This window comes from Sturnus vulgaris, chromosome 3 (genome assembly GCF_052056855.1).
Source record: "Sturnus vulgaris isolate bStuVul1 chromosome 3, bStuVul1.hap1, whole genome shotgun sequence".
Classification (NCBI taxonomy): Eukaryota; Metazoa; Chordata; class Aves; order Passeriformes; family Sturnidae; genus Sturnus; species Sturnus vulgaris.
The window spans coordinates 89715244-89736238 of record NC_142245.1 but is presented as its reverse complement, the minus strand read 5'-3'; the positions used below and the strand labels follow the sequence as shown (position 1 = coordinate 89736238).

Below are 20995 nucleotides of genomic sequence, written 5' to 3'. Positions count from 1 at the left end.
TGAGAAATCTTTCAGGATCATACAATCAAAGGCAGTGAAAGAAGTCCTAATGTTTTTTTCCTACTTATTTTTAACTATGCTAACGCTATTTTAATTACGTTGCTAAAGATTTATACAGCCATGGATCGTTAAATGAAACAGAAATGCAAATCTCTAAATTCTGTCTGGAATACACTTTATTCTCTGCAGTCAGAACAATTTTATGAAACAATTCTTAAAGAGGTCCATACAGAGCAGCATTTCTCAGCATGATAAAGAAGGTAGTTAATGCTGTGGGAGCTGATTTAAACAGTAGTGTTATGAAAACAAATAAAGCATTAATGAAAATGGGGACAGAAATTATTTTTTTATAATAAAAGGTATTTCCTGTAACTATTCAAGAGCTCTGGAAAACTGGCATTAGCCCTATAAGCCTTAGACTCAGGGTTCATTTCTTGAACTTATCTGGAAAAGCTAAGTAGAGAGATGGATGAAAGATCAGGTCCTAAGTCAGTAAGGGGAAAAAAAAAGACTTGTGTGATATTTTTTCATGTATTTTACTGAAAGTACAGGTAAAGTACTTGTCTGGATTTTCCAAATGCCTGTTGTCATTAAACGGAAGAAGATTCATATCCATTTTGGGTCTTGAGTACAGAAGAAGAACTGAAGAACTGCACTGAATAGCAGAATTGCACCACTTGCAAGAAAATTTTGGAGAAGTAGAATGAGATTTTGAGGTTTGAGAGGTTTTTGCCTTTTCTCTCAGCTTAAATACAGGAAGTTAACTACTTTTCCAACTTTTCTCTCTTTAAATGTTCCCATATTTGATTTCACTTTTCAGAACTACTTGGACAGTTCATACAGAAGTGATTTAAAGAAAATATCTTGGTTACAGCTATTTATTTGAAGCAAAAAAGTCAACAACACTGAAAAACCGTAACTTGAATTTTGAAGTATTTCTGCTAGGCTATTTGAAATATAATTAAGGATCAAAATGGAAACTATACATTAATAGGGAATTTTGTAAGAAGCAGAAATGAGATATTAGAAAACTCAAAAGATGCTTCTTCTAATATCTGAGTGCTTAGTAGGGCCTGGTCTTTCACCACTGAATAACATTTATTCAAGTGTTTTTTCATTAGATTTTTATGAACTTTAAGTATTAAAACACTTTAAACAAATTTTCTGGAATAATTTTCTGTATATCTGTGACTCCAGAAATTGAAATTAAATGAAAAAATGAAATAGTAATAAATTCCAGATTAAACACAGTACCTTAAGAAATTTTTGCCCCTATTCCTGGTGTTGTGTAGATCAGAGATTTTGAGTGACAATTACACTTGAATACGAGAATTGAATTGGCCTCAACTAAAAATGAATCTTGAAACTTACCCACACATTTATAAAGCAATTATTATAAAGCAATTACAAAGCAATGCATTTATAAGCATAATTTTATTACAAAGATGCATGTTCAGTTATTTCATTAAGACCAAGTCAGGATAGAAATCTTTCAAGATATATGAGAAAGCATTCTTTATTTATACAACTATTTACAGGATCATTTTCAGTACAATACACTTCATGCAAATTAACAATTTTCTGCCTTCCAGTGTTCAGGGTTCTCTTTAAAGAACTCAGTTGAAATGCAGAACCAGGAAATTTTTAGATTTAGTTTGGCATCAGTCTAAATTCTACTATCTTGACAAGTATAAAGGCTTTTCTTGTCTTACACAGGAGAAAAAAAATACTGGCAGGGAAAGTAAAAATCTCCATTCTGTAGTTAGATACTCAGCTCCTTTTCCTCATATAAAAGTGCTGGAGTTTTTTTAGTCTCCTGAAACACCTACAGGATTAGTGACAGATCAAATGTTCCTTCTGCCTTATGCAAAAAAAAGGTACTTATTCCATTAAAACAATATAAATCACAGAGAGAAGTCATGGCTACTCATTCAGCTCACTAACAACCCTGGTCCCATTTCCCTTAGAAATGTTCTATTTTCTTGCCATTCAATTTAATGGACATATTATTGTATCTTATTCTTCCTACCTTACTTAAAAGTGAGCTAAACACACAAATTCACCTGCAGATGATTAATATGACAACAGCTGCTTTCAAAGCACAATGGCAACCATCAGGTTTGAGGGAAATGAAACATGAAAGAATGAGAATGCTAAATAAAAATCACATTATTTGGCTGAGTTAGACGTTAAAGACAGAATAATAACAGAAAAGTTCACCCTTTACAATGAATTCTTTAGCACTGCTTATTTTGTCTAAGTTATCTGCTTAAAGTCATGAGTTTATGAAGCATAAAACAATATAATATTTGGCAGTGAATCTTTAAAATAGTAACAGATGCTGTGCTGGTTTTGGCAGGGGTAGAGATCACTTTCTTCGAAGTCTGGGGCTGTGTTTTGGATTTACACTGAAAACAATGTTGATAAAATACAGATGTTTTTGATATTCTGAGCAGCATTTACAGAGTCAAAGATTTTCTGCTCCTCATCCCACCTGACCTGTGAGGAGGGTAGGGGTTCTCAAGGAGTTGGGAGGAGACACAGCTGACCCCAAATACCAGTGGGATATCCTAAACCATACAGTGTCGTGCCCAGCATGTAAAGGTGAGAGAAAGAGGAAACATTTGGAGTGACAGCATTTGTCTTCCCAAGTCACCATTAAATTTGATGGGGCCCTACTCTCTGGATATGGCTGAACACTCACCTACCCATGGAAGTAGTGAAGACATTCCTGATTTTGCTTCGTGTCTATGCCCAATTTTTGCTTTAGCTATTAAAGTATTTTCTATCAACCCACTGTCACTATTCCCTCTCTCTCCCACCCCACTGGTGTAGGAGTGAGTGAATATCTGCATGGGGCTTGGTAGCTGGCTGTGGTCAAACCAAGACAGATGCACTGCAGTCTTTAAGACTTTTATACACATACTGTTTATTTTTGATTTGTCAGCTATTTCATATATCTGCACTCATAGAAAGCAAAAGAAATTAACAAACTGAGCCATTCCTTAATGGCTGAAACCCAGCTAAGCAGAACTCAGGGATAATGGGGGCAGAATTTCACCAAAGTCAGCAACATTTTAACTTACAATGTGTACTGGACAAGTTTGCAAACAAAAACTTCCTATTTTATGTGCTACATAAAGCTGAGGCTTTAAACAAGCTCTCAAATTCTTAAACTGTGCAAAGGAACAAATTTGCAAAGCCCAGTTTAGATGCTCTCTAAACAAGTTATCACAGAAAAAGGTAGGAACTACAGAAAACAACAGAAGCCAAACTACAGATAAGTAAATTGAAAAAAAATATGTATTGCCATGCAGTTGACAAAGTTTCCCACCAAGCATCTAAACTGTCACTTTTGTTTTTCAGCAACATGATAATTTCAGATTTTTGCTTCTTTCTTTTTCTTTTTTTTAAACCCATTCTTTTCCCATATCTGATATATTTGAAATACATTCAAACTGATGTGTGCTGAAGTCTTTTTAAACAAATCCTGAGGTACTCTCATTAAAGTCTTAGCTGGAATTCACATATCATGAAAGTAAAAAATAGTAAAAATAAAAATAAAAATAAAAATAAAAATAAAAATAAAAATAAAAATAAAAATAAAAATAAAAATAAAAATAAAAATAAAAATAAAAATAAAAATAAAACAAACAAAAAAGGCATTATGGGACAGAAAGAAGGATCAACAAAGACATCACATCACTGTTTCAAAAGAAATCTTGACTGCATTAAAAATACCTGCTGCGTAGTGGAGAGTGTGTTAATGAGATGCAGTTTATACCTGGGCTGCTGGTATTCAGGATAATTAATCTCAGAAAAGATCACTGCTGAACTATCAACTAACACCTTGTCTCCTTGTTTCAGAGTAAAGGAAAGAGGCCTGTGTCTTTACCAGGGTTGGCAACATAAGGCAGCTGTTGCTAATCACAGCCTTCATATTCTTTTCCCATTGTCTGTTCCAGACTGTGGACACTTGAGTAGAGACAATTTCATAATTCTTATTCTGCAACTTCAAGAGCTATCTAGGCACTAGAAGCCTTTTGTGTTAACTTTTGCTCAAACCCTAAAATGTTGCTGCTGACTCTACAGCTGTCATTGAAGCTTAGCCTACAGACCACGATAAATTTTTAGGCCAAGGGCTCCCTTGGAGCAATTTGTATTTTTACATGAAGTTACAGTAGGTGCAAATGTCTTCCAAGAGCTGCCCTAATTCCTAAACAGAGAGCCTGTAAACTGTTGTTTTAGGTGGCTTTTAACTGGGCAGGGGGTTTTTTTCCACAATTTTATACACTTGGACACTTTCTGCAGATTTACAGAACCCTGCTTACCCAGCACTGCCCATAAAAGCTTATCAGCAAACAATAATGAATGATTTAAAATAATGTTCATTCAAATATAAATGACTCTTAAGTGAAATCATACGGTAATTATCTTCACTGTTTATATATACAAGTCTGATCAACTGCTCTTAACATATTCTACTAAATTTATAAAACTAATCCTCTTTTAAATTATTTTCTACATTTTTCATTATTTATAAAGTAAGCTGCATACTGATTTGACTAATGTATACAACTGTGAAGAAAAGACAAGATACTAGATCACAGCAATCAGCAGTTTGATACAAAGTGCAAATGCAACCCTTAAAAGATGGTTCCTAGAGATGACATCAAGAAACCTGTAGTTCTGGGAACAGTTCCATGACGAGAACAGAATATTGCTAGCAAATCAACTACAGAAGCCTTGCAAGAGATTATTCTGCATTATTGAATAAGTATTTCATTCCCATCACACTGATTTCTTTTGCTCCACCACTCAAAAGCTGTAAAAAATGCCTTGTATCTTTTACTATTCATTAATATGACATGTTCATTAAAGTAAATGAAGTTAATTTAATCATACTCAGGTGCTATATTGGATAGATAATAGGGTTTTGTCTTTTAAATAGTTTGTCTTTTATTCTACTATCTTCATCAAACAGTATTCTGAATGATTATCACATTGCTGCTATGAAGTTACAGCACTATTACATCCTGACTAAGAACTTCAGGTCACCTACAGCATTTACACAAAACACCACAAATCAAGGCAAAGCACCTCAGGCTATGCAGCAAGAAAGTAATTCCTTATAGCACTGTACGTGTTTCTAAGGTCTTTACCATTTAGATTATTACATTATCTCAGTTTTATATTCACTAGTCAGGACGTAAGTGCCAGCTGGAATCACTGAATCTCAATTTTGTTACACTTTCATTTTGTTTGATGAGCTTTTTACCAATTGTAATTTATTGCTCTGATGAAAGTATAAAGCAAAAACCTCAGAGTGTAATCAAGGCTAATGGTGAACCAAATACCATGTAATAATAAACCAGCAAGGAAAAAATATTCTGGAGACAAATGGAGATGTTTATCATTTCAGTATGAATACTATTAGAATAACTGTTTACGTAAAATAAAAAACTGTACGAGAAAACCAAACAAACACCCCATTCCCAAAAAAAATAAATATTCTCTTATAAAAACTAAAACCCAAAACTTCCAACAAGCAGCTAAATTTTGCAAGAAATAAAATCCTTTTTCTGCATTAGAGTATGTAACAATGAAAATTAATAAAAAAGTCTGAGATGCTAAAATATTTGATTTTTACAAACAGCAATGAACAGTGTCAGTCAGAGCCTGCAGTAATCCTGACACGTGATCTTTTAAAACTTATTACACCAGAGAAAATCCCTCAACTCTTCTATAAGGAAGCTTTCCGGAGTTACTGGAACTTTATTTTCTTTGGCAACTGGTATTTTTATTTTATAAATGGATGATATATGTGAAAAAAAAAAAGAGAGAAAACCTCAAGAGTTTGCTTAAGGACAAAACCTACCTAAATCAGAAAAAAAATCTCATTCATATTAATTGCTTTTCTGAAAGGCCCTGAGACAAGCTAAAACATGTAATAGGTAACAGATACATTTAAATAGGAGTTTAATTTCTTTTTTTAATTATCACAAAGCCTGCATATTATGAGTCAATAAAAACGTTTAAGTGTATAAATTTTTCATCATTATATTAATAAATATTAAACAAGTGTTAGAGTAGATTTACAGTACCTTTGGATATTGTTTGACAGGGATCAGAACTCTCTCTGACAGCTTTATGTTTTTGTTGCTGATAACATCAAGATACTTCTTTTCTTCATCTTCCTTCTTGCCTTCTGAACCCTGAAATTTTTCCATTTCTGAAAAATATCACAAAACAGAACAATCAGTGGCATGGTATTTGTCATCCTTAGGAAGTTTAAACTCAGACATTCCTGTCCAGACCGTGCACTGAACGCCTGTGCTGTTTGCACTCACGGGACACAGACTGCTGAGCCTGGACACACACAGCACTGAGAGGCTGAGGTGACAGTCCACAGCTCACACTCCACAACTAATTCTTCCCCAGCTGAAAGGGAAGTCAAATGATCTCAGCAGGAGCAGGAATAGATAAGGCTTACAATTCCAGCTATCAGTCTTTTAAAGGGAATAACATCATCACAGCTTGATACCTTTTGTAAATGTGACCTGCCAGAACTAGGCTGGATTCTAACTGCAATGGCTAACTTTCAGTACAAATACTAGAAAAGTGAAGAAACTTCTTGCTGTTATTGAGTTTCCGTTCAATTACTCCTGAATTACAGGTTATACAAAATAAGATAAGAAAAAAGTTAACTCTTGCTCAAAAAAGTTCTTCAATTAAGAAATGCAGTAAAAAATTGAAAATTGTTTTTTATATATATTTGCTAATCCATAGAACACCCTAGAATTTATAAAAAATCCAAAACAAAAAAAAACAGGTAAAATAGTTTTTAATTCTTTATTCCCTAAAGCTCTATAATCAATGGATAACAAGAAATAATTGAATTCATGGTCCTGCAAAGAACATCCTATATAGTGCTGGAGAGCTCCCTGCCAGCACAGGTACTATTGAAAAAGCTGCTTTTGCAGCAGTGACACTGTTGACAGCACAGAAAATGGCAATGCTTATAATGAGCTAATTATAACTGCATTATAGCTGAAAAGGGACAGCTGTGGGTCTCAGAAACAAGCTGCTTCAAGGACCAGAAAGCAACAGTGGAAAGGAGGTATACAGCCACAGCACACTCTAACATTCATATACAAGTTTCTTTGACTTCTAACAAGCATAAAGAAAAAATGTGTTGAAAAGAAAAGCCCATGTCATGATTTGTTAATAAATGTTTATGCTGCTTTTATGAGATCAATTAATTTATTTAAAGCCTGCACTAGCAGACAGTTATCTAATGTTGCAATCATAAGCTCTTCTAAAATCTCCCAGAGAACACACCTAAAAGACCTCAAATGGGATATACACTCAATAATTTAGGACTCAAAAGTTATTTACAATCACTAAAAGCATCAGAAGAACATTTCATTATCGTAATATACTTGAATACATGTAAAGAAAGGTGGTATGTTGCATTCAGTGGAAGATTAAACTGGAAAGCAGCAAGCATCAATTAAGTAAGTAAAACACTCATTTTGGGCAGGTTTAATAGACAAAAAGCTCTTTGAAAAATAGATCCAATGCAATTATACAAAGGGCTGGGCAATGGGAGTACAGAGAGGAGAAACAAAGGTGCATAAAGAAGGAAAAGTGTAACAAGCACGGTAAGTACTAAATGAAATTATGGAATTTCCCAAATGTATTGTGAACGCAGTACTAAATTAGGTAATTCTAAAAGGCAGGTGGGGAAAGTCAATCTACGTGTTCTATACTAGAACCAGGGAAGTTTAAGTTGGAAAAGACCTTTAAGGTGATCAAGTCCAGCTGTTAACCGAGTTCTGCCAAGTCCACCACATCCCTAAGTGCCACATCTACACATCTTTTAAATACTTCCAGGGACAGTCATTTCACCACCTCTCTGGGTAATCCATCCCAATGCTTGATAGGTTTTTTTTTGTGAAGACATCGTTCCTGCTGTCCAACCTGAACCTTCCCCACACACTCCCCCATGCTATGTCTTCTCATCCTGTCACTACTTACTTGCCCAGGAGAAGAAACCAACCTTGATGACAACCTCCTTTCAGGTAGCTGAAGAGAGCAACGAGCTCCCCCTGCGCCTCCTTTTCTCCATGCTAAACAACCAAAACTCCCTGAGCTGCTCCTCATCAGATCTGTGCACCAGACCCTACTCCAGCCCTGTTGCCATTCTCTGGACACACTTCAGACCCTCAATTCTTTGCGAGGGGCCCAGAACTGGACACAGCACTCAAGGTGCAGCCTCAGCAGTGCTGAGTACAAGGGGGGACAATCCCTGCCCTGCTCCTGCTGGCCACACTACTGCTGATACAGGCCAGGATGCCACTGGCTTTATAAACAACTAAACTCTCTCCTGGAAAGCTGAAGATTCTTAAAAGTCTGTATAGTCAGTAGAGATGGGTACTAAAGGCTAGGACAAAATGCTCCCCTTTGAATTGTATATCAGGTCTTGCAACCAGTCCCAGTCTTGTGCTTTGTTTTTGACTGAGAGTACATGGAAGTTTTGGAATAAAAGTGGCATTTTTGCTGAAGTTAATGAAAGACTACTTCAGCTGGGCTTATCAGACTTATGTGAACAAGAGTCTGTTGATCTACCAAGACTGAGACAAGCTGTGGCACTTTAACTGTTTCACTCCACGATGAGGGCTGAGCTCTAAATCCAGAAGAGCCAGTCCCAGCTTAATATGGGAGGCACAAGAAACAGCAGTGGGGAGTTGAGCTTCCTCCAGGGAATGAAAGGCAACAGAGCCCATTTCATGGGAGATCCGTAGCACTTAAGGTCAAACAAAGAGAATCAAATGAGAAGGGATTATGATGAGGGCCAGGCTGTAAGCCCAGAACTACAGCAGAAGGCAGCAGGGACACTGGGGACATCAGGTTTCCCACCAGGGAGCAGTGCCAACTACCCCATGACCACAGCCAGACAGCTTTTGAGTATTATCTCCAAGGAGGGAGAGTCCACAAGCATCCTGACAGTGCTTGTTCACCCTAACAGTAATAAAAAAAAGTTCCCAAATATTCAGAGGGGCGTTCTGGATTCTGGGCACCCCTGAAAAGAGCCTGGCTCTGTCCTCTTTGTACCCTCCCTTCAGTAACTGGAATACAATGGAAAAGATCCCCTACGAAGTCTCCTCCAGATTGGACAGTCTGGAGGCAGCACTCTTAGCATTTTCCTTTTAGGAGAGATGCTCTAGACCCTTCATCTTCCTTGTGAACCCTTACTTGACACTCACTCTCCAGTATGTCCATCTCTACTTATGCTGTGGAGCCACACACTGGACAGACTGCTCCAGTGAAGTATCACCTCTTTTGACCTGCAAAGCTGACTGAGGAGTAAGAAGTGCCTTGGAATGGTTTATTTCTAAAACAGAACATAAGGCTGGATATGATCAGTGAAACCTGTGAATTTATATGAAAAATATGGCATTAGGATTTTGCTTGACAGTGGAGCAGTCATGTGAGATGAGCCATCTTGAAAGGCTTCATTCCTTAGGGCTGGAGTTTTGTGTCTTCTGGGTGTGGTCCCTGAAAGCCCCATGATGTCACCTGAGAGTCACTGTGACATGGGTGGCAACAAGACTTCTGGATGCCTGGGGAAGCCCTGAAAGGCTACAGTGTCTGGCCTCCTCCACTGGGGACAGACATCTGGAGGTGGGGGGGAGAAAGGACCCCCATCCCATTGTGTGCTTTCTGAGGGCACAGAGAAGATTTGCTGGACAAGGACACTGATAGGGCCTGGGGTGTTAGTCCCAATCTGCCATGCACTCAGGCTCTGGCTGGAGTTGCTGAGAGGCCAGGAATCCCTTTCCCAGCTTCCCAGCTTCTGCCTACACATATCAGAGAGGTCAGTTACCATCAGAGGTTACCATCCTGCCTCAAGAGTTAGAACATGCCAAGACACCCCAGTGTCACTCATTTGCCCCAGGATGGTCCGTGGCACTGGTGGCTGCCTAAGCATTGTCCTGAGGCAGAGTGGCCACTTCTTTAATGCTTGACTTCAGTAGCTTTGCTGCTGGCTGCAGACTGTGTCCCCAGCACCAGGGAACATCAGCTTATCTCTCTGGTTTGCAGGGCAAAATGGTATCAGAGGAAGACTTGGCAGAAAGTGGCACCTCTTCTCCTGCTACCAGCACCAGCCAGGTGTCCCGGGCTGCATGTCCAGGTACTTCGGAGAACTTAAGGTGCCCAATCTGCCGGGCTCCCATGAATGACCGAGCCTCCATGAGCTGGCGTCAGCACCCTTTCTGTTTTTACTGCATGGTGGAGTGGTTCCACAGAAAAGTGGACGGCCTGGTACACCAGTCACTTTTCCAACATGTATTCCACACAGTGGGAGACAGTAACTCTGAGGTGCAGTCCATCAGGGAGTCCATCAGCTCTGCCAGCCATTCTCTTGGAGAGCAAGCTGAGTCCTGCTCTGCAGAAAGATGTCAGCATCATTCCTCAGGACACCAGCACTGTAAGTCTTACAGCAGATGCTGTGGTGGTAGCCGTGGTGGCAGCCGTGGTGGCAGCCGTGGTGGCAGCCGTGGCAGGGCCCAACAGAAGAGCCAAAGCAGGTGTCCAAGGAGGCATCACGATGGCCGTGCCAGGGTCAAGAAGGCTCAGGGCTACAACCACTCAAGCAGCAGGAGACGGCGGCAAAGCAGGGCTCAGAACACTGCTCATGACAAGGGCCAAGCTCCAAGGACTAGACGGCATGTCCGTGCCCTCTCAAGGAGGCATAAGCGCCGTCAGCAAGAATACCAGGTTTCTTTCATAGAACCGAGGGCAAAAAGGAGCCGATCTCGGCAGAGGTCACACAGCTCTGCCAGCCAAACATTGAGGGAACATCTAAAGAAGATGGAACGTGATGAAGGACGAGCTCTAAAGCATGACTGGTACATCCGTGCCTCTTCAGGGAGGAGCAGGCGCCAACAGCAGCAGCACCGGGTTTCTTACAGAGAACCACAGGTGACAAGGAGTCGAACCCCACGGAGGGTCCGCAGCACGATGCCCCTGAGGAAGAATCCAAGGAGGATGGAATGCTACGAGAGACAGCCTTTAAGGATTGAACATACCTCCACAAGGAGGAGTGAGCACTTTCAGCAAGGAAGCCAAGTTTCTTTTGTCAAACCACAGGTGACAAGCCAATCCCGGGGGAGGTCCCGCAGCACACGGCACCAAACACAGCAGGAGAGTCAAAGGAGGATGGAATGTGATGAGGGACAAGCTCTAAGACCCGAAGGGGACATCCCAAGCTCCTCGGGGTGGAGTGAGCGCCATCAGCGGGGGCGCCGGATTTCTTTCACTGAACCATAGGTGGCAAGGAACCGATCCCCATGGAGGTCCTGCAGCCATGCTGGGCACAAGCCTGGCAGCTCACCCTACCAACAAGGGAAGTACTGTATGCCCTGTTACCAGTGTCAGGAATGATAATACTTTAGACAAAAACAACCTCTACTCACAATTGCAAAAATAAAGTCAAATCCAATGGTCAAGCCTGGGGCCAAGGATTTATTCTCCATCACAAAATGCATCTGAAAATCTATAGACATCTTTGCAATGCCTTTTCAGGTTAGGAGGATAATTGGCATGAAACTTCAGTGCTGCTTTTGTTATTCTTTTCTCTGTAGCCACTTGTGTATAAAAGGGGGTACAGATCATTTTGTATGGGGGTGCCTTTTCTCCCTATACTGGGTTTCCACAACTTTTTCTCTTTTTTGCCCTGGTACCAAAGACACCAATAACTTACTAGGATATCTCTTGTCCTTCCACACCTGTTTTCTTATGCTTTATCCCAAACATCCCCCAGAGTAACTTCTCCTTTTACCACTCTTCTCACAATGTAGCAATGAAGAATGAAGTCAATTCACAATTACTCAGTCTCAAAGGCTCTGCCTATAATGCCAATCCAAATCTAATGGCTGGTAGAAAGCCTGTGAAAAGCTTATTATCTTTCTCCTTCTTCAAAGACTTTAAAAATAACCCCCAAAGCCTTCATAGAAAAATTTGCCCCCATGCTATGCCGTGTACAAAGCCTCAGGTTTAATGCCCAGAGTGGCAGTACAGGCTACAGGCTCTTCATACTGTGGCCAAAGACTATTAAAGTCATCAACAAACTGTGTGGTGCCAAGAACTCTTACTTTCAAGCAAGACTGGAGCAAAAAGAGGAGTCTTCTCAAAAGACAAAGGCAATACATTAAATACTGGAGCAAGACAAACTGTACTCAATTTTTGTATTGAAGTACAGTCAGCCTCTATGGTGTACACTCCTCATGTAACTCCATGACTAGTACCACCACAGAAAAGAAGCATTAAGATAGTCTTATGAAGTAATCCAGACCAGGATCAAGCTGCCAACTTGCTGGCTCACAGCACCAACATGCAGCTAGTTGTTTTAGTTGAAAATTTTGACTTGCCAACTGCAAAAAATTATGGTCACCTGCAACACACGCTACAAAAACAGAACCAATGCCTTTAGTGAGATGTAGCACTCATTGCACCCCTCATGCTTGAGTTCAGCTTGTTAACTTTCTGTGCAGTCACTGATAAACCCCCTGAAGGAAAAGAGGTGGCTGCCACATGGACAACTGACTTCTGGAAAAAAAAACCTGGCTCCTCATGATCATATGGAATCATTCAAATTTTCCTATGTCATGAAATCTGGAGGGGCTTTCTTAGCTTGCATGTGTTTTGAGTCACAGAACCACAGAGAAGTGGAGGCAGGAAAGGGCCTCCAGAGGCCATCTAGTCCCACCTCTCCTGCTCAGACACTAAGAGATGGTGGCCACAGGCACACAGCTTTTGAGTACATTCCTGCATGTGTCAAAAAGGTTAGTCACCATCCTGCCCTGAGAGCTGGAACATGCCAGCACACTCCAGTGTCACTCATCTGCACCAGGATGGTCCCTGGCACTAGTGGTAGCACTGTCCCGAGACTGAGCAGGTAGTTCTTTAATGCTCGACTTTGGTAATTTGCTGCTGGCTGCAGACTGTGTGTTCCTAGTGCAGGGGAACATGAGCTGCTGCCTACAGAAAGCTATAGGCAGTACAGGATTTTGTGACCAGCTGTATTAGGCCTGCATGGCCTGGTTTTGGAAGGGAAGGGAGCTACAGGGGTGGCTCCTGTGAGAAGCTGCCAGAAGCTTCCTCAGTTTCCAGCAGAGCCAATTCCCAGAGGCTCCAAAGATGGACATGCCACTGGCCAAGGTGGGGCCAATTATAAATGGTGGCAATGCCTCTGTGATAACATGTTTAAGAAGTAACAAACCAAAAATCGTGGGGCAGTTGTAATTGCAGCCAGAGAAGAGTGCTGAAGATGTGAGAAGAAAAACTATGCAGACACCAAGGTCAGTGAAGAAGGAGAGGGAGAAGATGCCCCAGGCACCAGAGCCAAGAATCCTCTGCAGCCTGTGGTGAAGGTCATGGTGAAGCAGGCTGTCCCCCTGTAGCCTATGATGATCCATGGGGATGCAGAAATTCATGAACAGCCCACAAAGAAGACCCAAACCAGAGCAGGTGGATACTTGGGGGAAAGCTGTGATCACATGGAAGACCCAAGCTGAGAGGGACCCATGCTGGAGTAGCCTGTCCTTCAAAGACTGCACTACGTGGAAGAGTGACCCATGCAGGAGCAGTTTGAGGGACACTGTTGCCTCTGGGATGGACTCACATTGCAGCAGTTCACAAGGAACTGCTTCTTGTGAGATGGACTCATGCTGGAGAAGTTCAGGGAGAACTATCTCCCATGGGAGGGACCCATGGTGCAGCAGGGGAAGAACTCCTGTCCCTGAGCAGCAGGAAAAGCCACTGGTGATGAAGTGACCATAAGTCCCACTCCCTGTCTCCCTATGCATCTGCGGTAGGAGGCAGAGCTGGGAAGAGGGGGGAGCAGGGAGGAAGGTATTTTTAGAGTTTTATTTTACTTTTTATTATTCTGCTCTGATTTTGTTAGCAATAAATTCACTTTATATCTCTAAGTTGAGCCTGTTTTGTCTTCGATGGTAATTGATGGGTGTTTTTTCCCAGTCTTTTTCTCAACCCATGAACCCTTCATTAAATTTTCTCTCCTCTGTCCAGCTGCAGAGGGGAGTGAGTGAGTGAGTGGCTTTCCTGGGTGCCTGGCATCCAGTCAATCAACTGCACAAGTGGAAATAGAATGTCCATAATCAACAGCATTCCTCCAAAGAGTGCAAACTCAAGGATCTCAGTGGTACTTCTCCTGCACCACTGATCTTATGTAAAAAGCGAAAATAAAGCATTTCAAAGAGACATTTCATTTATTTTCCACTCATTTTTGCTCTGAATTAACCAAATTAAACCAGGTAGACATAGAGCTATTCAACTACCTCTTCCAGAATCAATCCTCAAACATGCCCCATTTTACCATTAACACAGTAATCTTGCACTTGCTTCTGTATAATGCACATCTCTCATCCCTCTTAATTGGAAGAAAAAATGTATATTTCAGTCATGCAAAAAGAGGCCCCCTCTAGAGAAGTATCAGAGACAAAAAGACATTTCTACCTATATCTTTTTTAGTGGTGATATTCTCTATGAAAAATTATCTTGAGATATCCCCAGACTTTGAACTGCAAAGTTCTGGAAATGCTGTCAGCCTGTTTATATGAATTTTTTTTTGAGGGGAGTAGCTTCTTTTTCCTTCATGGATTTATAAAATGGAAAACTAAGTTAGTAGCTCTTTTTCCATATTCAGTGATTTACTCTTACAGTGCCAATAAAATTATGTTAATTACATTTCTCTTCAAAGTCCTTGACACCTATTACAAAACTTCTCTAATTAATATATTTTTCTATTAAAATTAGGCATCCCAGAGTAAAAACATCATTTTGCTACACTTAAGAATCATGTCAAAACTCTTCAAAAAATAATGTTCTTCTTGTCAGTCTGTCCAACCCACCAAAAAAATTAAATCTACACAATCCTTTCTGCCGTCAACATTTGCCTCCCACTTGAAGGAATTCTGCAGCCTATCTGGCTTTTCTTGCCTTTGCATTTGCAGTACTGGCACAGCTTCAATCAAGAATCATGGGCTGCTGTTAACAATGTCAAGCCCTCTGAAGCAATCATGTTTCTATGAATGGGAATGACTTCCAGAATGGCAGTATCACCAACTTCTTGCATGCATGTACTATTATATACATCAAGCTTATCTAGCACTCAAAGAAGTACACTTTTTCTGCAGGCTAATGAGAATGTCTGAACTGGGAAGAATAAGACAATGCCAGTAAAAAATAACAATCACTAAATCACTGACAGCCCTAATTTAGAGAGAGTATTTTTAATTTAAGGTTCATTTAAAAACTACACAGTTGCAACTCTAAATACCTAGAACGGTGTTAACAAAATATCCCAGCATATTTTTAGAAACAAAAAATACTGAAAACATACATGAAGGCTCATTTTCTGTCCAAGGCATTACATTTTAATTGAAAGCAGGGCTATTGAATTTTGAGTTGGGGAAAAAAAAAACCAGATGGCTCAATAGTTGAACAAATTAAAACGAAGCTAATTCATGACAAGGGAACCTCCTAAGAGGTTTCCAGTAACAAAAATTACATCCAAACCCCTAAGAATTGGTAATTTAAAAGTAAAAGCATTGAGTTTCTAACAGTAGTTGGGAGGGGTTATAAGGAAAAATTAGCCACTGGGTCACTATGTTCACGTATTGTATTAACAACATTCCTTTACTTTATGTACACACACTCATAAGAGCATCTTCACAGAGCTAGCTGGGATGATTCAGAGAGGAAAGGGAATAATTCTTATTACATCAGATACAGTAAGGCAATACCTCTGCCAGTGAAGAATTTAATACCTGTTAGATAATTGTGGGTCAGATCTACATGTTTATGTCATCTGTTATAGACAAATACAAACTGAAGCTTTGTATTAACTCAAACTGAATCACCTTGGCTCTCAAGCAAGAAAAGTGGCTAGTAAAATAATGCTCAGAAAGAATTCTGAAAGACAAGTCAAAAAGGAATGACAGAGACGTGCAAAATCAGGCGCAGTACGAGAAGGAACAAAAATGGGTATTTAGTATTTCTCAGGAGGGGAAAGCATCTATTTATCATGTTACAGATTGAAAAAAATACTTTTATGTATAGGATGTAATTATACAGGGGAACTGCTGAAAGCATTCATATTGATAAAATCAAGTCTTCTACAGATTCTTCCCTTATGATTAGATTCCATCCCATAAAGCACTGAAGGTCTTTTCAAATTTGTGCACATCTGAAAATACAGCATCCATTAAAAGTTTAATTCATAATGCAGCTATTTTTTTATCGTTGGACTTCATGGCCATTATCATCTACTGTATAGAACATAGAGAAGATGTGGAAAAGTGACCGTATCCTTTAGTAGGTACTCATTAGACTGTATGTGTGTATAACCCTGGGGCCAGACTTTCCTCCCCAGAACAGAAAAGACATTGACAAAGTGGAGCAAGGTCAGTGGAGGCCACTCATGGTCAGGGCTAGAGCACTTGCCCTGTGACAAGAGGCTGAGAGAACTGGGCCTGTTAATTGTGGTTAAGAGACAGCTCTGGGGGACCTAACAGCACCTCAGCAATGCTGATGTTCCCACAGTCACACTCTTCACAGGAGTGTGAAACAGGGATGACAGAAAACAGGGAAAAGGAGAAAATAGAAATGTTTGGCCTGTGTAAAAGGAAACGTTTTCACAACACAGTCCAGCAGTGCTGCAGGTTGCCCGGATATACCATCTCTTCCACTGGAGGATTTCATGATCCACCTGGACAAACCCCTGAACAATCTGGTCTGAACCCTTGGCTGGCCCTGCTCTGAGAAGGAGGTCACACTAGAGATCTCCTGAGGCCCCCTGACATATGAACTATCCTAGGATTCTAAAAATACAAAAAATTTCAGACTTGTCTTTGTCTGTCCAATTTCTGGAACTTATTCAAAAGATTTAAATGTTATTGCACAAAAAGTTAGAAGAAAGAAACAGCACAATGCATAAGCTCTGTATCCTTAGCAAACTTTTTCAACAAAATTTACTAATATAGGTAGAAAAGGAATTAAAGATTTAAATAACTTTTTATTTCTAATTAAATAAAAACCAAAGAGAATTAACAAAACAAAGGAGAAAATTCAACTGTGCAAAAACTTAAGATTTCTATTCCCTCTCTATACTGACAACTGATTTTTACTGCCTGGTCACTACTTCGGCTCTACCCATCATGTAATCAGCAGCTTGCAAAGGTATGCCAAATTATACTATTGGTAGAAAAATAATTACCTAATGTATCCATCCACTGACCTATGCCTAGTTCAGTATAGATTAAAAAAGCTAGAAAGAGGATAATAGTAGTGTTAAATAACTAAGAAAGTCCTGAAATGGAAATACTAGTTTTTACTAAACTTAGGAAAAACATCTGCTCAGATGCACACCTTTCCATGGAATGTTTTAAGTCTGATAGCCAAGCAGTTCCTCAAGACAGTGGTCCATACAATCCTAGTTCAGTTGCTGAATACACTCCTGCCCTGGTTTAGGGCACATCAGGGAGAAAACTTCCAAAAGTGTTCCTCAAGAAAACAAATTTAAGCGACCTCTCCCCTAATTGGTTTGGGAAAATATTTCCTCGGAGAGAAGTGGAAAAAAACTTGTTTATTTAACAGGCAAAGCACTTCTCAGCACACAAATGAACAATACTAAACAGCAAAACCTCTCTCCGTTCTGAAGAGTTGACAAAGAGATGACAGATTCAGCAGAGTCCCTTCCGTGGGTTGCAGCCCGGCTCACTCAGGCTGTTCTCAGTCCCTCCAGCGCTGGGAAATGCCACAGCCCAGGCCAGGCTTGGTGGGACACAGGTCCCGGTGCTCTTCTGGGTTTTCAGTGCAGAGCAGGTTCAAATAGTTCCAAGAAAAAAGGGGAAAAAAACACAGTCCAGGGAGATTCTCTGCCTCAGCTAGCCAGAAAAACTAACCAAGAGCAAAGGAGAGCTCTCTCCTGCTGTCCAGTGCAGACAGCACAGTCTGTGAGCAGGAATGTGGGGGAGCCAGTGCAGTCTCTGCTAACAAACTCTGCACTTCTTCTTCCCCCTCTTCACTTCTGGAACCAGTCTTAAAGTTGCAGAATTTAATATTCAACACCAACAGAACAGACGACTGGGGATACAAGCATCATAAAGTCACTCCAGGACAATTCCCACTATCACTGATACACTAGCCCACGTAATTCTAGATATATAGCAACCGCAATAAAAAAAACCCCAAACTATTTATGATGAAATTTGCTGCAGGAAATTGATGGGAGTCTTTCTCGCCTCAGTAAAAATAACCAACAGCAATCTAAAGGTCAGCATCAGCAAGTGCAGTATAAAGAAATTATCTGGGATGCATTTTGAATGTGCTGACTTACTAAATAGAGTTGCTGGCAACTTTTAAGAGTGACAACAACACTAGCTTCAAGATACAGGTTTTTTTCTTGCTTTAAAAAAAAAAAGACTATCATTAGGATTATAGAAAGACTATTAAAGGAATCAAACAACTGCAACATTGATTAAATATATTTTTTATCAAATTATTAAAAAGAGAACAAGTTACTGAGTAATATTTTAAAGACTAAAGCTCTTTCAAAAGTGTTTTTGAAGTCAAACATACCTTTGGGGAGTTAACCTGCATAGGCTGCATTGGAAGTTTGTTGTTGGCAGCAGTATTGCTTTAACTATGGGGTGCAGTTCACTAAATAGCTGTTCCCAGTACATTTCTCCATTCTTACCTCATAACTTCAGAGCAGCTTAGACAGTATTATGAATATAACACCAGTTGGATGAAAGGCAAACCTGAAAATTGTTGGAATATTTTTTATTTAATTCTGGGTTTCTTTCATCTGAGAATGAGACTATTCATAAAAAGAAGAAATAGCATGAAGATTTACTCAGACAAGTAAAAAACAAGCAAAAACCAACAGAAACATCACAAGTGTATTAATTTGTGAATATACCTCTAGGTGTCCTTGAAATGAACACCCTAGAAAACTGTGTTGCTATGACATGTAAGAAAAATAAAGTAGATTTTTGCCAAGTATTTTTCTAGTTTCTACTGTGTCAAAGTTTATTCCACGAAACACTTCAGGACACATTGAAGTGTTCTTAGAGATTCATCTGAAAAGAAAACATCAGTGCTGGGCTACATATTGTGTGGTGTGGAACAGATACGTAGGGGTGAAAGATGAATCAATTAATGAAATAGCGGGTAAGTCCACCAGTGGCATATTCATTACCTATCCCCGACTATCTGAAAGCTGTTGGTATTCCTGAGTGGGTTGCTCTACTCAGCTGGACTAACCAGCCAAAAAGAAGCTTTTCTGTCTCTTCACAGTTTCTGGGATTTTTTTTTTTTAAACTCTCTTCAGTCCTAGAACTTATTAGTGATAATGCCTGCTATTCTGTCCTCAGAGGAAGAGAGAAATATAAACCAGCAGGCATTTTTTTCCTTTCAGGTATTATTTAGCCTTTTTCAGATTTTTCTGCACTGTGAGGTAGAAGAGCTGTAGAATAAGGCTGATGGCTAGAAGCTCACAATATTGAAAATTCCAAAAAGATGCTACGTACTGAAGAACCAGTACAAAATTTTGCTTGAAGTTCAGGCTTCTCACTGACCTCTTCTGGTTTTCCAGTTAGCAATAAAAACTAATGAGCTGATAATCTGTGCTCAGCCAGTTACCAAAGTATTTGAAAGGAGTCTACAAAACATCAAAATAGTAGTTTTCCTTTAGGATGTGACTTCAGCAAGTCATCTGTACCTGAAAGACTGACAGGAAAACTGAAGTTCCAAAGAGGTGATGATGAAACCCCAGGTTCATGCAAGGAATTTGCAGCTGAGAGGTGGGAGAGATTTTAGTCTCAGAGTATGACCTTTGCTTCCTAGTGTGCTCTGTCAGTAAAGAAAGCTCTGACTGCTATACAGACAGGAAAATACTTTGTGTATTCATATATATAAAACAAACAGTTATATATACAAACTTCTAAGTTTTTATTCATAACTGGCAAAAAAGCACAAAAGAAGGAAACAAAACATTCAGTGCTGATAAAAACAATTATGTTCACCTGTCTACAATGACATTCTCTTATGCATCCATTGTTTCACTGAAGACTTAATTTACAGAAAACTTGCATCCAGGTGCTCATTAAGACTATGTATGTATGCTTCAGTTGTAATACATTTCATTTATCTTACTTGAGACTGAGAGCAACAGTTACAAAGAACTTTTTGACAAACTGATATTTAAATTGAAGGACTAAACTAGTGATAGCTGAACAGCAGAAAGAGACATAAGCCTTCACTCACAAACCCACTGGAAAGCACATCTTTGCTTTAAGCCTCCACTTTGAAGTCTTTACAAACACATTGTTGCTCCAGAGGATCAGCAGCACACACTAAAAAGATGATCAAACTTCCTGTACCGCCTCTTACGGATAAAATGTCGGCAGTATCTGAAAATAAATGGCTCATGCAGCAACCTGAATTAATACACTTGTACACGTACAGTGAAAACAAAAGAAGCTGAAATGAAGAAAATGTGTAAAATTAAAGATCTTTTAATAATCTGTGAAGGTTTTATTGCATAGCCTCCTGTGGATTTTTCTGCATTTGATTTTTCAATGGATTACACAGAATACACTCATGCTCACACTGCACTCAGTAGGTTTTCCTCACCCATACTGCACTTCAGGCCATGTCTAAATATTGGCTGCTCATCTACTGATCTGCAGACATGACAGAAACATGTGAACAAGGTACCAACGCTTGGGCCTGTTCCATTTAATGAAACAGCCATAACATAAGGATACAGAAACCAGTCCAGTAACCATGTCAGAAGTAGGAACAAACTATATACTAGTTTTTGTTAAGTGTTCCTGAGTGCTCTCGGCTTCGATTTATTCATTCAAGAGCTTTGGCAACTGAGGCAAGATTAGGAACAGTC

At 39.7% G+C, this 20995-nt stretch overlaps 2 protein-coding genes across 5 annotated transcripts in view; one reads left to right on the top strand and one right to left on the bottom strand.

Annotated features, from left to right (window-relative positions):
- Positions 1–20995, bottom strand: part of KHDRBS2 (KH RNA binding domain containing, signal transduction associated 2) — a 349112-nt gene that overhangs the window by 278666 nt on the left and 49451 nt on the right. For all 4 annotated transcript variants that reach the window (XR_015802677.1, XR_015802678.1, XR_015802679.1 and 1 more), the window contains exon 2: positions 6105–6232. Coding sequence is in view for 1 of the 4 variants with exons in the window: in XM_088162239.1 (XP_088018365.1) it covers positions 6105–6232 (128 nt within the window). In the remaining 3 variants the exon portion in view is untranslated. The remainder of the gene's footprint in view (positions 1–6104; positions 6233–20995) is intronic.
- Positions 10294–11337, top strand: LOC106860815 (uncharacterized). Its single transcript, XM_014888858.2, has one exon. The coding sequence runs from the start codon at positions 10294–10296 to the stop codon at positions 11335–11337; it is 1044 nt and encodes a 347-aa protein (XP_014744344.2).